Below are 13079 nucleotides of genomic sequence, written 5' to 3' on the forward strand. Positions count from 1 at the left end.
ATTATATCAGTAGTCTAACTGTTATCGCTGACTTCAATCCCCCAGGTAGAGGGAATGGATTGACCTTCATACCATGCCTTTAGATGTGTTTTGCCTTTGAAGATTAGGGTCGAAGGTAAAACCTCTCCATTAGATCGAATACACTCAATTGCAGTGATCCATTCCTGATTTCCTGGTTGAACTAGGGACGGCCGACCTGCTCTCTGGGAACTAGTTACTACTTTATATATAGTAATCATTCCCATAGCAAATCCCGTTTCATCGAAATTATATATATCATCTGATGAGATCCCGTACTCTTGAATAGCTTCCTATACGCGATTAAACCAGTCTTTTATAACTTCAGGATTCTCCATTTTGGCCCTTTGATAGTTAAGTTGTCTAGCAAATCGGGTTTGTAGAGATTCGTGGCGTTTAACAAAGCTGTAGGCCCAGTTGATGCCTACTTGTTTGATAGTTGAATAACCTCGTTTAGAGATTATTAAATTAGCTATATCTCTAATATCAAGCGGCCGGGGACTTGCTCCTCGCTTATCTAGAGATAAAATCCATTTGACAAGCAATTTCTCTTTATTATTTGATAATTTTTGACGTGCGTTGGTCATATCTTTAGCAAAATTGCGTCCAGATAGTCGAGCCTGGAGGGTAGTTCGAGCGACGTTATAAACACGCGCTGCTTCGCGTATACTAGCAAATTGGCCTTTCTGAATAGCTTCAATAGCAAGAAGAATCCTGCCCTCCTGCTCCACCTGTGATTTTGATGGGATAGATGCTTTTGGTGCCATTTGTGGTGGTTGAAAAGCCTCAGGTAGGAGATTCAAGATGGTGTTTTCGAAGGGGTGGCCCGCCTGACCGTGTGGCCCGCCCGACCGTTGATTACGTTAGCTTCCAACCTCGGGGAAGTCATCGAAGATGTTCCAATATACAAATCGCATCCGGCATCGATGCCTCGAAATTATGTCATCATGGGTATCCTCAAGGAATGCGTAAGAACAGAGGAGATGATTTGGCTAACATATAATGATAGCTGGATAAGAAGAGAGGGTCGATCTCCTTGTCTCGCCAGGCGCTGGATGATTTACGCCAGTAGGGTTATGCTCATATGGCACACGTATGACACGAGCGGAGAGCATATTAAATGGCGCGACTGGCGAAAATAGCGAGTGCCCTACTCAAAAATCTTTCCGCGTTGACTGATGCTTTTGACTACCAGTCAATCATCGGGAGGCGCGAACGAAACGGCCTTTGCCGGGGGTCAGATTGAGATCGGTGCACTGATCTTACGATAATTCTAATGGAAGTAGAAGGCATCCAATTACTGCAAAACATCAACGTTGAAACGGGAAAGAAAGTCATTCAATAACATCAAAATGTAGATGAGAAGTCAAATCCAGCAGCAGCTTTACATCACGGTCGGAAAACCCTCCTAGTTCATGTCGTCCCGTTGCAAACGTAGCAACATTCTTGGGATGCCCTACACAGAAGTCCTTAGAACGATATCTGCACAACGTATAAAAAGGGTGCATACATTAGCAGACAGCGTTGTTCAGCCAAGCCTATTTTTCGCTTGCTTTGCCAGATCCTCCCAGAGCTTCCGCGCGGCTTCCTCCTGCGACTCATCGGGGGTATTCTCATCGATGGAACCGGAGGCCAGATCCGCATCCGTTCCGTTTTTCTTCCTGAAAGCTTTGAGAGCATCATTTTTGGCCTGGGAGTTGACCTGCAAATAAACATTTTTCTTCCCATCTATGGACTCGCCGGCGTCTAGACGTAGTTGATATATGGAGTCATTGTCCTTAGCCGGTGGTGGTGCGATGCGCTTGCCAGGGGTTTGTTTCTGGAAGAGCTTTTTGTAAAGCCCTCCCTTAAAAATGGCGTTTTCAAATTGCTTCAAGACCTTGGACATGTTGGTTGACACAGCACTAGGCGAGGATCAATATAAAACCAATAAAGGCTTGTTCAAATTCGCAAGAAAGGGCTGGGTAAGACGAACGACTGCTGAGCATGCTTTCGAAGAGTTCAACTGGAAGTACAGAGTTTATATTGGCCTTTGCGATTCAACATAAGAGCAAGCGACGCGTACTATAGCCAGATCGCAACCTAGGCACTGCCCTTCATAGTATGCGCCATTTTATCTATTGGGCGTAATTTCTGAAAAGGCTGTGCAATAGTAAAACACGAACTTGGATAGGCTCCGGGTAAACCGCCAGCGACCTACGAAGTTCCGAGCGCAGGTCAAAGGGTTCCTTCAAATCTCCAGGCTAGCCCGCAGATATGCTCGGACCGGGGTATTTGGAATAGCGCCGTGTGAAATACTAAGAAGATGATTCGATGCTACCTCCTGGGCTGGTACAAGTCGTCAATGGTCACTGCGCGGTAAAATTAAGGCATGCATCTGGTTGACTGACTAAGAGGTGCCATCTCTTGCTCCACTTCCCTTTCGAGTAATTACGTATTCAAGAAAGGCATCTATGACAGTGAGCCACTGTGACAGCCCAGGGTGCGGAGAGCGCTATGGATATCGCTATGTTGATGGCCGCCTAAACAGTCACGTAACCTATCACGTGCTCTGTCGGGCTCGCAGTAACTGAGAGCCCTATTGCCTTTTTGGGTATGACAACAATGCTTGCATGGCCGCCATACTTACAGAGTAACCACTAATAAGTACAAGTGACCACCAATACTTACGCACCGGCAACAATGCTTACATGGTGGCCGCCATACTTACAGAGTAACCACTAATAAGTACAAGTGACCACCAATACTTACGCGCCGGCAACAATGCTTACATGGTGGCCGCCATACTTACAGTGTAACCACTAATAAGTACAAGTGACTACCAATACTTACGAGTCGACAACAATGCTTACAGGGTGGCTGCCATTACAGTGGTCCACAAATATTTACACAATGGTCACCTGAAACAATGTTCCGCCTTAGGAGAGGACCCCGGTACCTGCCGAGGTACTTCCAGAAAGTTACAGTCATTAGAGTAGTAAACAGGGTAGAAAGCGCTCCAATATAGCATTAACTGTGCCATCGTCACAACCAGGCATTTTCATTCACTGCAGTTCACTCAAATTTACCCTCTCCTGCAGTTTTGGACCATGCTCCATCCGATTGCGTACCTATAGAGTGTTAATCAGAAAGTGTGTCTCGGGCTAGCTTAGTAGTGGCTGAACGCTTGCCACTAGCTTTTCTTTCGCATGGTTTCATTGGTTACGAAGTGACCAACAATAGTTACAAGACAATCATGGTATGACAACCAATGCCTATTAGAGACCGGTATGAACTAGATCCCTGTCGGTAACCCACTGAACAAGCGCCTGCCGGTGGGCTTTGACCTGCATGGAAAGAATACCGGTGCATTATTGAGCAGGGTAACTCGTTACTAGAACTTCAGCTTAGACTGCAAGAGATGATTAGTTCAAGATCAGTATGGATGGCTAGTGTAAGACAATCGACAATGGAGACCAAGGACCACATGAAGATCTCCGCGGTATGAAATCCTATGGTTGGGTATTGAAAGAATCTCTTCCCTGTTATGCGATCAACTCCATTTGTTGTCAACCTTGATAAACTCTATGACTAGGATATAGAAGAAATATTGGCTATAAAGATACCGGAATTTTCTTATACTCTCACCGCAATTTGGCACAGACCAATCCATCTTTTTGTTGTCTCCATCCAAAGCAATTCCCTATCAATCCAACATGTTCTGCATCACGAGCCTCGTCGGATCCTGGAAAGCCCTAATTTCCACCTCGGACAACGCAACACCAACAGCACTCGATGCGACAAAAGAAATTATTGCGAAATATGAAAATGTTCCACCAATGTCCAAACCAGGCCGGCCAATAGAACAGCCAATTGATGTTATCGAAGCCGAGAAAAGATTTGGAATATCCTTTTTCACAGGATTCTCCCATATCGTAATTCGGAATGGACAATACCATATGGTACTCGAAGCTCGTTTCCAGGAAGATCCCGACAAACCCTATTTCGTGTCATGCCCGAAAAGCGTTCGCAACTCGGATCTTTCCAAGGAACATCAAGAACTTCTTAAATCGAAATTCCAGGGTGTTAAGGGACGTATATCAGAAACAGACTGGGACTACCTCAAGCAACGGTACGATATCGTAAAAGGAGACTGGCTTGCGAAGGACAAAGAGGATGAAGAAATTTGAGGCGTGGTTATTGGCGTGTGGCGGGAGCTGGAAGATCTTCATCTATCTTGAACAGCGATGTAAATAATGTGGAAGGCTCGAGCTGAAATCATACTCTTACTTTCAGTCCTGGTGCGTTCTATTTACCTAATACGTGAAAACAGTCGTGAGCAATGAACAACATAAATTGCCTCAAGTATCTTGTCAAGAAATATGCACATCACACTGATCATGAACATTCTTATTTTTGCAAGCATATTACTTGTACTGGTGTTATTAGGACTCTTCCTCATTTTATCTCTCCTACGTCCGTTCTTCAAGGAAAGGTACTTTCCAGACCTCGAATCAGCCACAGTCTCTCCCCATCCACATATCGATTAATGTTTGCTCTATGCTTTATACTCATCACCGGAAGGAGGGAGTTTGGCATCAGTTAAATTGTGGTAAGGAAAAACATTTTCGCATACAAGATAATATCTAAAAGCTTATAGCGTCAGAACAGCAGATATTATAAGCGATGTTACGGCCTATAATGTATCGGAGTGCTCGAGGTGGCTCGGAAACAAATTGTGTGAAAGGAAGCCCTCGTATGCACGTGAAAATATTTTGCTGTGTATGCAGGAGAATGGTCTAGGGTGGTCTGTAGAAGTATGTGTAGTGCATGTGGTCATGAGAGAAAATGAGTGTGCTTAGAAATGACAAGGAAGCAATCTTAATTTGGCCCTAAAGCCATGATACTCGACCAAAGCTGTGCAACCATTTGATCGGCAAAGTCCAGCCCCAATAGCTGACGTGATGCTCAGCTGAAGGAACGGGATCCTTCCGTCATACTTGTTCGTAGTATCTTGCTGCAACAGAGCTTTCAAATAAACGGAGATTGCTAGAGCCTGTTGTGGTGGGGAACGTGCATTATGAGGCCTAATTTTACCCTGTACCAGCGGTCCAGTAAGGATATTCTCCTCCAGCATCAGCCTAATACTGGCCTAGAACACTCTGCATGCCTCTAGTTTCATTGGGATGAGCCCTTGGCTGGATCTTGGCTTATTCTGCCGCACGAGACTAACCAGCCTGCGAAGTAACTTGAATTGGGATGGGAACAAGGTCTAGACGAGTGAATAGAACTACGCCCAGCTAATGAGAAATGACTTCAAGTAACCGCCCGGTATCTATATAAAGTAGATCATCATTTGCCTGCATTGCCGCTTGATACATGCATGCAACCACGCTGTACAGTGAGTATTCCGTCTCTCGGTTCTTATTCTTATTTTTTGGACATTTTTCTACAAGGGCAATGTAGCTTACGGATCATCTAGACTACCAATCACTACTCAGGGCATTTGAACCAATATGCCCGGCCGAGGCGCATACGACACCACAGGGGTGAAAAAGCCAGGTGCACCACCTCCACCGCCATCAACTCGGTAGCCAAATCAGATGACCGTAATGCTAGGTGATCTGACAATAATGGAGAAGAGGGGGGGGGGAAGCATTTTTGTTTGTGCCCGTAATCATTATCAGCTTGCGTTGTACTAAGAGGAAAGAGATCCGATTTGACTGGGCTTTCTTTGGGATCTGGGAAGTCATAAATTCATGTGGTCCGATCACCTAATGTGTATCTCTACATCCATTAATTGTTTTATTCCATCATTCTTGTTTGTTCTGTGCTTTTCTGTCTTCGATTTCCAATTGCCTTGTCCTCCTTTGTTTTAGATAACTTGATTTATAGTCATTTCAAACCTCAAAGTGAAAGTGAATAACCCTTTCCTTCTTTCGAACCACTGAATAGTATAAGAAAGGTTGGATATAACTGATATGCTATTTTTTCCAGGATGTGCTTCTACGGTCATGTTAAATATAGCTGCGGCTATCTGGAACCTCAGCCTCGTGTCGTTCGGTGCGTCCTGGCTCTCAGTAATGAATGCCCGGGAACAACCCGAAAGGATACAATACATATGAGCTCTACTTGTGGGAAAGGATACTGCTCTGGTATGTACCTTGCTGGCCTTGTTGTATTAGGCTTACAGTATGAGTAAGGGCAGGAGGGTTCCTGTGCAAATCTATATGAGGCCGCGCTACCGACGGAGTAGAGATTTACTGTCGGGCTGTCGGCGAGTCAACCCGGTTTGGTCATGAAAGGCGGAAAATCTTAGCTACTCCAATATATAAAATTGGTTATATACCAATCCTTGTCTAGCGTGTGCATCGGAAATGACTAGGTACTCATAGAAAAGGAGGCTGGTTCACTTAGATCAAAACTTTGCCAGCCTTGCGTGTTTTTATATCCATTGTGGCACGTCTCGCGATGAAGTAGGCAGGATAGATATAAGAACAGCTAGTTCTCCCGACCTAATAGAATAATCTTTTTGCTAACAGGCAACAAGATGTGTGAGAATATACAGTAGGTTTACCGCAAGCAGCTTATTAGAATTTTACTGACAGACCCTCAGGGACCTTATCAAAGCCATCCCTGGCCTAGTGCCTGAAATAGCTGAACATGTATCCTCTCAATTATCTGGAGGGATAAGCTACCAGCATACCTTTCAGACTACCAGTCGCCAACTTTACACAGCCTTTCTCGAGAATGCCGATCCATCCAAGTTCCTCATCGGCATTGGAATACGACTTGCCATGACACCGTTGACCACCGTCTCTACAGTGAATTTCCAAAACTCTTATCACGCGATGCAGGACTTGCACCACACTATCAGGGGTACAGATATTTCTGAGATTGCTGTTATGAGTGTCTTGGTAAAGCTGGCTGCACATGCTGTAACGCAACCACATCACACATCGAAAGAATCTCAGGAGTTTGTCAAATTATGCTTAGCACGGCTAGACATATCAGAAACATTCTTAACGGTCTGTACGGCAACTGAACGAATCTGCAACTATGGAGACAGACGACTGTCTGGTGCAAGCCACGAGGTGGCCTGTGGCTTAGTGCTTCCGCGGCGAGTCCAGGTATCATTCTTTCTGCAGGACATACTTCTTTTCCTTAATGAGGTCCGCACAGTCTATCTAGTTGGCTTTCAGAGTGATCGATTGAGCCTACACAACATACTGTTAATCCTCATCGAAGCTTTTCCAACTCTAATAGATGAATGGTTAAGCAACCACCCAAACCCGATACATTTCGAACTTTATTCACTTCTCGGACTACTTTCTATGTTGTTGGGCCATTCCCAGAAAGGGAATCCGGACTCATTCTACTATGCCATTTGCCTGGCTGTGAATGATCTCGAAAGAACATTGGGCATAATCAGAAAGGAAATGAGCATGGCCATACTCCATGGTGAACTCGGTTGGGATGGAGCAACATATGCCTCTATAACATTTGGCGCATACTTGGATGACTTACGGAAGCAACTATTGCACTTGCAAGACCACGCCGACTAAGTGGACTAGTGGATTATATGGCAACCCTTCATGTACTTTCCTAGAGGCAAAAAGTGTTTCGTGTTCCTGTGCCATACCTTTGAGATGGTACAGTGATGATGATGATGATGATGATTCATACGCTGGCCCCTCGCCTTAAGGCGATATGCAGGGAACCACTATCTACTCACTATGTACATCCATTAACTGTAGACTATTACTTTCCTGACGAACTTGGAGCCTCGTCAAGGCCTGTGTTGGCCGTTGCCTGGTGTTCTGTTCTGCCGCCCTCGTGGCGCGCGACTTCGAAATCTCTGCGACGCCTCTGCAAAATCCAGTACCGCCCCTAGGACGCTACCGTTCTGCGTGGCACCTTCCAACTTACCTTCCTTACCTTGGCCTGCTCCTCCTAGCATATCTGAAACGTTGTTAAACCCGCCTCCGATTTTCCGCCGTAATTCTTGCCGTAGCGCTCTCAGCCGCGGGCAGTCTATCAATACGTGGACCACGGTTTCCATCGCTCCACATTCGCACTGCTCGTTATCTCGGAAGCCATGTTGCTTGGCATAGGTGGCGAGCCACGAGTGGCCGGTCCGAAGTTGCGCCAGCAGGTAGGCTCGGTTGCGGGGAAGTGAGCCGTACAGTCGGCGCGTGCGGCTCGCGGGCAGTGCCTGATCCACGCGTCGGAGGTGCCCTCCGTTCGTAGAGGTCTTCCATTCTTGTTCCCATTCTCTTTTGATCTTGTTGCGGATGAAAGCCTTCTCCCGCGATAGCAGATGCTGGAAAGGGTGTTTGTTTTCTGCGCCCACCGCTTCCTTGGCCAGACGGTCCGCCGTTTCATTCCCAGGATCGCCGCAGTGTCCCGGGACCCATTGTAATCGCAGTGGGATTCCTCGTGCCTTTAGTTCTGCGGCTGACTGATGGATAGCTTGGATGATTCGCTGGCCCGATTTGTTCCATGAGTTGGCGATTACTTGCAGCGCGGACATACTGTCACTGAGGATTGTCGCTGGGCCTTGGGTCGCAGTTGTCGTAGCATGCTTCTGCGCTAGCTGAAAAACCAGTCCGATCGCATAGTAGATTGCCATGAGCTCGGCCGCGTAGACCGACCAGTATTCCATTGAGCCGATACTGATTTGTCGTGACCCCATTATCTGCTGGTTGTGGTCGAGAGCTACTGCTGCGGCCCCTAGTTGATTCTCTTTGCCTGAAGCGTCTGAGAAGACCGAGATGCTTGTTGTGGATTGCTGCGCCAGTGCGTTGGCCTGCGCTTTCTCTCGATCCGGCTCAATTTCAATTTCCGTAAAGGGTTGGCTCCGCCATGGCGCGTGTGGTTTGGGGTCAATTGTTTCCAAGGCCTGCAGCCGCCCAAGGTCCATGGTTCGCATTGTTTCGGCTAGGGGAAAGCGGGCCCCGCTGCCGATATAAGTGCTGCGTTCCTTTGCTCGGCTGATTACTCCGTGAACTGGGTGGTCATCTGGCAGAGTGCTGAAGCGAGCAGCCACTATTTGTCCCCGCTGCTTGAGTCGCAAGTGAGTTGGTAGGATATAGGACTCAACTTCGAGTGCAGCCGTAGATACTGTTCGGAAGGCTGAAAGGATTCGGATAAGAGCTGTTCTCTGTACCGTCTCCAGAAGTCGTAGATGTATCTTGTCTCGGAGCGGATTGTGCCAGACTGTGGATGCGTAGTCTAGAATTGGTGTTACGCATGCTTGGTATAGCTGGCGCATTTGCTCCGGTCGGAGGTGTCTGAGCCCGCTCAGGGCTATGTTCACTTTAGTTGCCCGTTTAACCGCTTCCTGGACATGTTCCTTCCAGCGCATCTCTTTGTCAAAGATCACTCCAAGAAGTTTCGCAGTGTCGGCCGGTTGGTAGCCTGGCCATCGATGACAATTTGTCCTCTTCCGTGGGTCGCTTTCCGCCTGGTAAGATGAATTAATTCAGTCTTTTCGGCGGCAAAGGATGCACCCGTTCGCCGCGCCCACTCTTCAATTCGGGGGATGTCTTCTTCCTGGATCTTCTTGATGTTCTCTTCCACTGTTGGGTAGGATCGCCAGCGGAAATAGTCGTCGATAAAAGCTGATGCACCGCCATTTTGGTCTACCACTTGGTCCACCAGGTCCGAGTTATAGAATCCGAACAGAATCGGTGAGAGTGGGGATCCTTGTGCCAGGCCGGCATGCTCCAGTGGTAGACTTTCACTCTCGAAATCATCAAATGTGACGCTCGCTTGGCGGTCTTCCATGAAGCTGCGGATCCATTGCCGGGCCTTTGGTGGGATGCCTTTAGCTCGCAGCCGAGCGTCAAGGCTCGTTTGGTGGACTCCATTGAACGCGCCTTTTAGGTCGAACGCGATCAGCGTTACCACCCTAGACCGTTCCCAAGCTCGGTATACTGCGTTTGCCAGTACCAGCAGAGCTTGCTCGGTGTTACGTCCTGGTCTACCTCCAAATTGTGTGTCCGGGAGTAGCTTAAATCTCTCCGCCCAGTAGGAGAGTCGTCGGGCCATAACAGCTTCTAGTAGCTTCCCCAGCGTGTTCAGCAGTGATATCGGTCGGTATGCTCCCGGCGCCGAATAGTCTGGCTTTCCCGCCTTCCGCAGCACTACGATCCGCGCCTGTTTCCATTGTCTGGGATAGTAGCCCAGATCCACTGACTTGGTGAAGACCGTGGTAATCGTTTCTTTCAGGTACATCCACAGATGTTTCCATACAAGCGTGGGAATTCCATCTCTACCTGGGGCCGTAGTTCCCTTGGCGGCTCGGAGTGATCGGTAAATCTCCTGTTCAGTGATCGGCTCCCATGGCAGTTCTTCTTCTGTGGGGTTGCTTTCTACTTTCACTTCGGGTTCTGCCATTTTTGGAAAGAAGGAATCAAGGAACGTCTCTGCTTTTCTTTGGTTGTCAGTTACCTCCTCCGTGCCCACTTTAATCGCTGGGATGCTCGTATAAGCATCTCGTGGGCGCATATAGGTGGCTGCTTTCCATAGATGGCCTTCGCCTGCTTTGTCAAGAAACTCCCTCCAGTGGCTTGTTTTTGCTTTTTCAATTGCTCTTGTCCATTTTCGTCTTCTTTCGCGCATTTCTGCAAACATTGCCTTTGTCGTTGGGTGGTTGGGTCCAAGGGTGGCACAACTGTCTTGCCACCTCCGGCGGGTTTGGTTGACTTCCACCTGTTGGATCTTGAGATCTGCTGTGAACCAGCGCTTCGAGTATGGGCATGGGGCCTGTACTGGCACATGCTGGTCGAGCGCGGTTGTTGTAGTTTGAATCAGATGGTTGACCGCCTGATCTAGGTCCCGTTGGGATTGAATTCTCAACTGTGGGTTAATCGACCTCATTATCGTTTGGCCTACTCGGGCCCAGTCTGCTCGGTCGTACGCTCTTCTCGGTTTGGGGTTCCTAGTTTGCTCTGGTTGGAGGCTCCACTCCGAGTACGTGCCCCTGTGGTCGGACCCGTAGTGGTCATGATCAAGTTGGCATTTGATCAGCCGCGTCATGTCGTTAGTAAGTGTGAGATCGAGTACTGAAGTCGTCCCAGGTTTGTTCAGGGACCAGAATGTCGTCTCGCCTGGGGCCAGGCACCATTGCAGCTCGTGGTCTTGAAAGAAATTTATTAGTTCGTCTGCGTGTTCTGCGAAGCCGCGATGTACCGCACGGTGGCTCCATGCCGGGTGGTGGCGGTTGAAGTCTCCGGCCAGAATAATTTTGTTCGTGCGTTCGCCCTGCTCTGTTTGTTCCTGGATGGTTTGCTGGATTTCTGCCAAGATTTCGCGTGCGCTGTTCGCTTCAAATGAGTCATGCAACGCGATTGGCTGGATATAGATCGAGAACACCAGGTACTGGAGCTCTGGGGTCCAGATCTTAACGGCCACCACATCTGGGTGACCACACTGGATTTGGCGGTGTGATGATGTGGAGATCCTCCGGTTGACATAGAGGAGGCTGCGGAACCGCGGTATTTCTGGGTGGGTCGGTCGGTAGAGTCGCCAAGCGCTATGATTAACATGGGTGTGGTATGCTGTCTTTGGCGGTTCCTGAATCAGGAGCAGGTCCAGGTTCTGGCTTTGATGATCGTTGATGAGGGCTTCCATCCCTGCCCTCGATTTCATGATGTTCAACTGTAAGATGCGAAGGTTTGCTGTCATTGGGATGGACTGGGGTTAGGGGATGTCTGGCATGCCCGGTCGCCTGTCGGGTGTTCTCCATTACAGTCTGAGCATCTCGGTCTTATTCCTGGGAAGCAGTGCCGCTGGTCGTGGTGACCTGCGCAATGTCCGCACTTCACTCGTTCCTTGCACGACCAGGCTAGGTGGCCAAATTGTTGGCAGCGCCGGCACCTCTTCTTCTCCACCCGGTAGGGTTCCACACTCCCGATGAACCTTTGCCCCACTAGTAGTCCGTTGTCGATAATCCATTCTGCTGCCTCCGGTGAGTCCAGCCAGACCCCCAGCGAGGCAGATTTCCCCAAAGGCATGTCCCTCTTCTTCGACCATGCGATATCTTCGACCCGGAATTCCTTGTCATGGAGGTCATTCTCAGCCATAATCTTCTCGATTCCCTGTTTCTTGTTTCCTTCTAGTTCAAAGTCCTCAGTTGGGACTCGGTGAACCACGATCCCAAACCGGGGCTTCACTACTTTGGTGTTGTTTCCCAGCTCCTCCAGCCACTCGGTGCTGTTCCGGGCTGTCTCCGCTGACTGGGTGTCCCGGAATCGGATGACATATCCCGTTTTGGTAGTACCAATGCCCGCGACTTGCACTTCTTTGGTGGTCTCGGCGTTCAGCAGGGCGGTCCTGATGTGTGTGTTCGCTGCTTCAGTGGGCAGGGCTCTCGAGAATCGGGCATTGTCAACGTCTTCATCTAGGGTTGCTGCAGTACTAATTCGGACACAGTTGGGTTCCTTTCTAGGGCGCGGGACGGTTCTCGCGGGGTCTGGCAGAGGGTTGCCAGCGGCCACTTCCGCCCAGGATCTGTGCACGGGGGTGTTCGGCGGTTGTGTCTCCAGTCTGGCCCGTAGGGCTTGAACCTCTTCCCGGAGTTCCTTATTGTGGGTTCGCAGGAGCTGTTGTTCGGCCTTCAGTTCTTGGACCTCTGCCCTCGCTGTCTCAATTATTTCGGTCTGTTGCTTGAGCGCCTCGTTGAAGCTGTTGAAATACTGTCGGACGTCTTGGTTCGTCACCCGCCCGTTGCTTTCTCCGCCGGTCGCAAATTCAGGGTTCGCGATCGGCTCATTGTCCTCGTCGAGGCCGCGCCTGCGGCGTTTTCTTGCTGCTGGGATCCTTGGACGAAAGTCATAGTCGCTGAAAATTGTCGCTGTTTCTTGGGTGTTTGTGGGATGGGGTTCGGTAACCCCTGCCGGGATCGCCATCGGGCCGAGACTAGTGCCCGCTCGGCACACAGTGACAGCCACAACACCTCAATAACTTGCGATGATGGTTTGATATCCGGATTTCTCTCTTCAACGATCTTCTCTTCCTCTCTCATACCACACACAGAGCTACAGTGATCTGCGAAATGAGCCTGCCCCCCAGACACT

General features: G+C 48.8%; 3 protein-coding genes across 3 annotated transcripts; 2 read left to right on the forward strand and 1 right to left on the reverse strand.

Annotated features, from left to right (window-relative positions):
- Positions 1-968: 968 nt before the first annotated feature.
- Positions 969-2183, reverse strand: BDQ94DRAFT_131155 (uncharacterized protein). Its single transcript, XM_026763959.1, has 2 exons — positions 1994-2183; positions 969-1922 (listed from the first exon to the last, which is right to left on the reverse strand). Exon 2 carries the CDS (start codon positions 1904-1906, stop codon positions 1547-1549), a length of 360 nt encoding a protein of 119 aa, XP_026619763.1. The 5' UTR covers positions 1907-1922; positions 1994-2183; the 3' UTR covers positions 969-1546.
- A 1085-nt stretch (positions 2184-3268) lies between these two features.
- Positions 3269-4187, forward strand: BDQ94DRAFT_164238 (uncharacterized protein; the record flags this gene model as incomplete). The annotated part of the gene is made up of 2 exons (XM_026769956.1): positions 3269-3285; positions 3620-4187. 2 exons carry the CDS (start codon positions 3269-3271, stop codon positions 4185-4187), a joined length of 585 nt encoding a protein of 194 aa, XP_026619764.1.
- Positions 4188-6547: 2360 nt separating this feature from the next.
- On the forward strand, positions 6548-7867 carry BDQ94DRAFT_186407 (uncharacterized protein; the record flags this gene model as incomplete). The annotated part of the gene is made up of 2 exons (XM_026775140.1): positions 6548-6564; positions 6614-7867. The coding sequence occupies 2 exons, from the start codon at positions 6548-6550 to the stop codon at positions 7560-7562; spliced, it is 966 nt and encodes a 321-aa protein (XP_026619765.1). The 3' UTR covers positions 7563-7867.
- Positions 7868-13079: the final 5212 nt, after the last annotated feature.

Source organism: Aspergillus welwitschiae (assembly GCF_003344945.1).
Source record: "Aspergillus welwitschiae strain CBS 139.54b unplaced genomic scaffold BDQ94scaffold_90, whole genome shotgun sequence".
NCBI lineage: Eukaryota > Fungi > Ascomycota > Eurotiomycetes > Eurotiales > Aspergillaceae > Aspergillus > Aspergillus welwitschiae.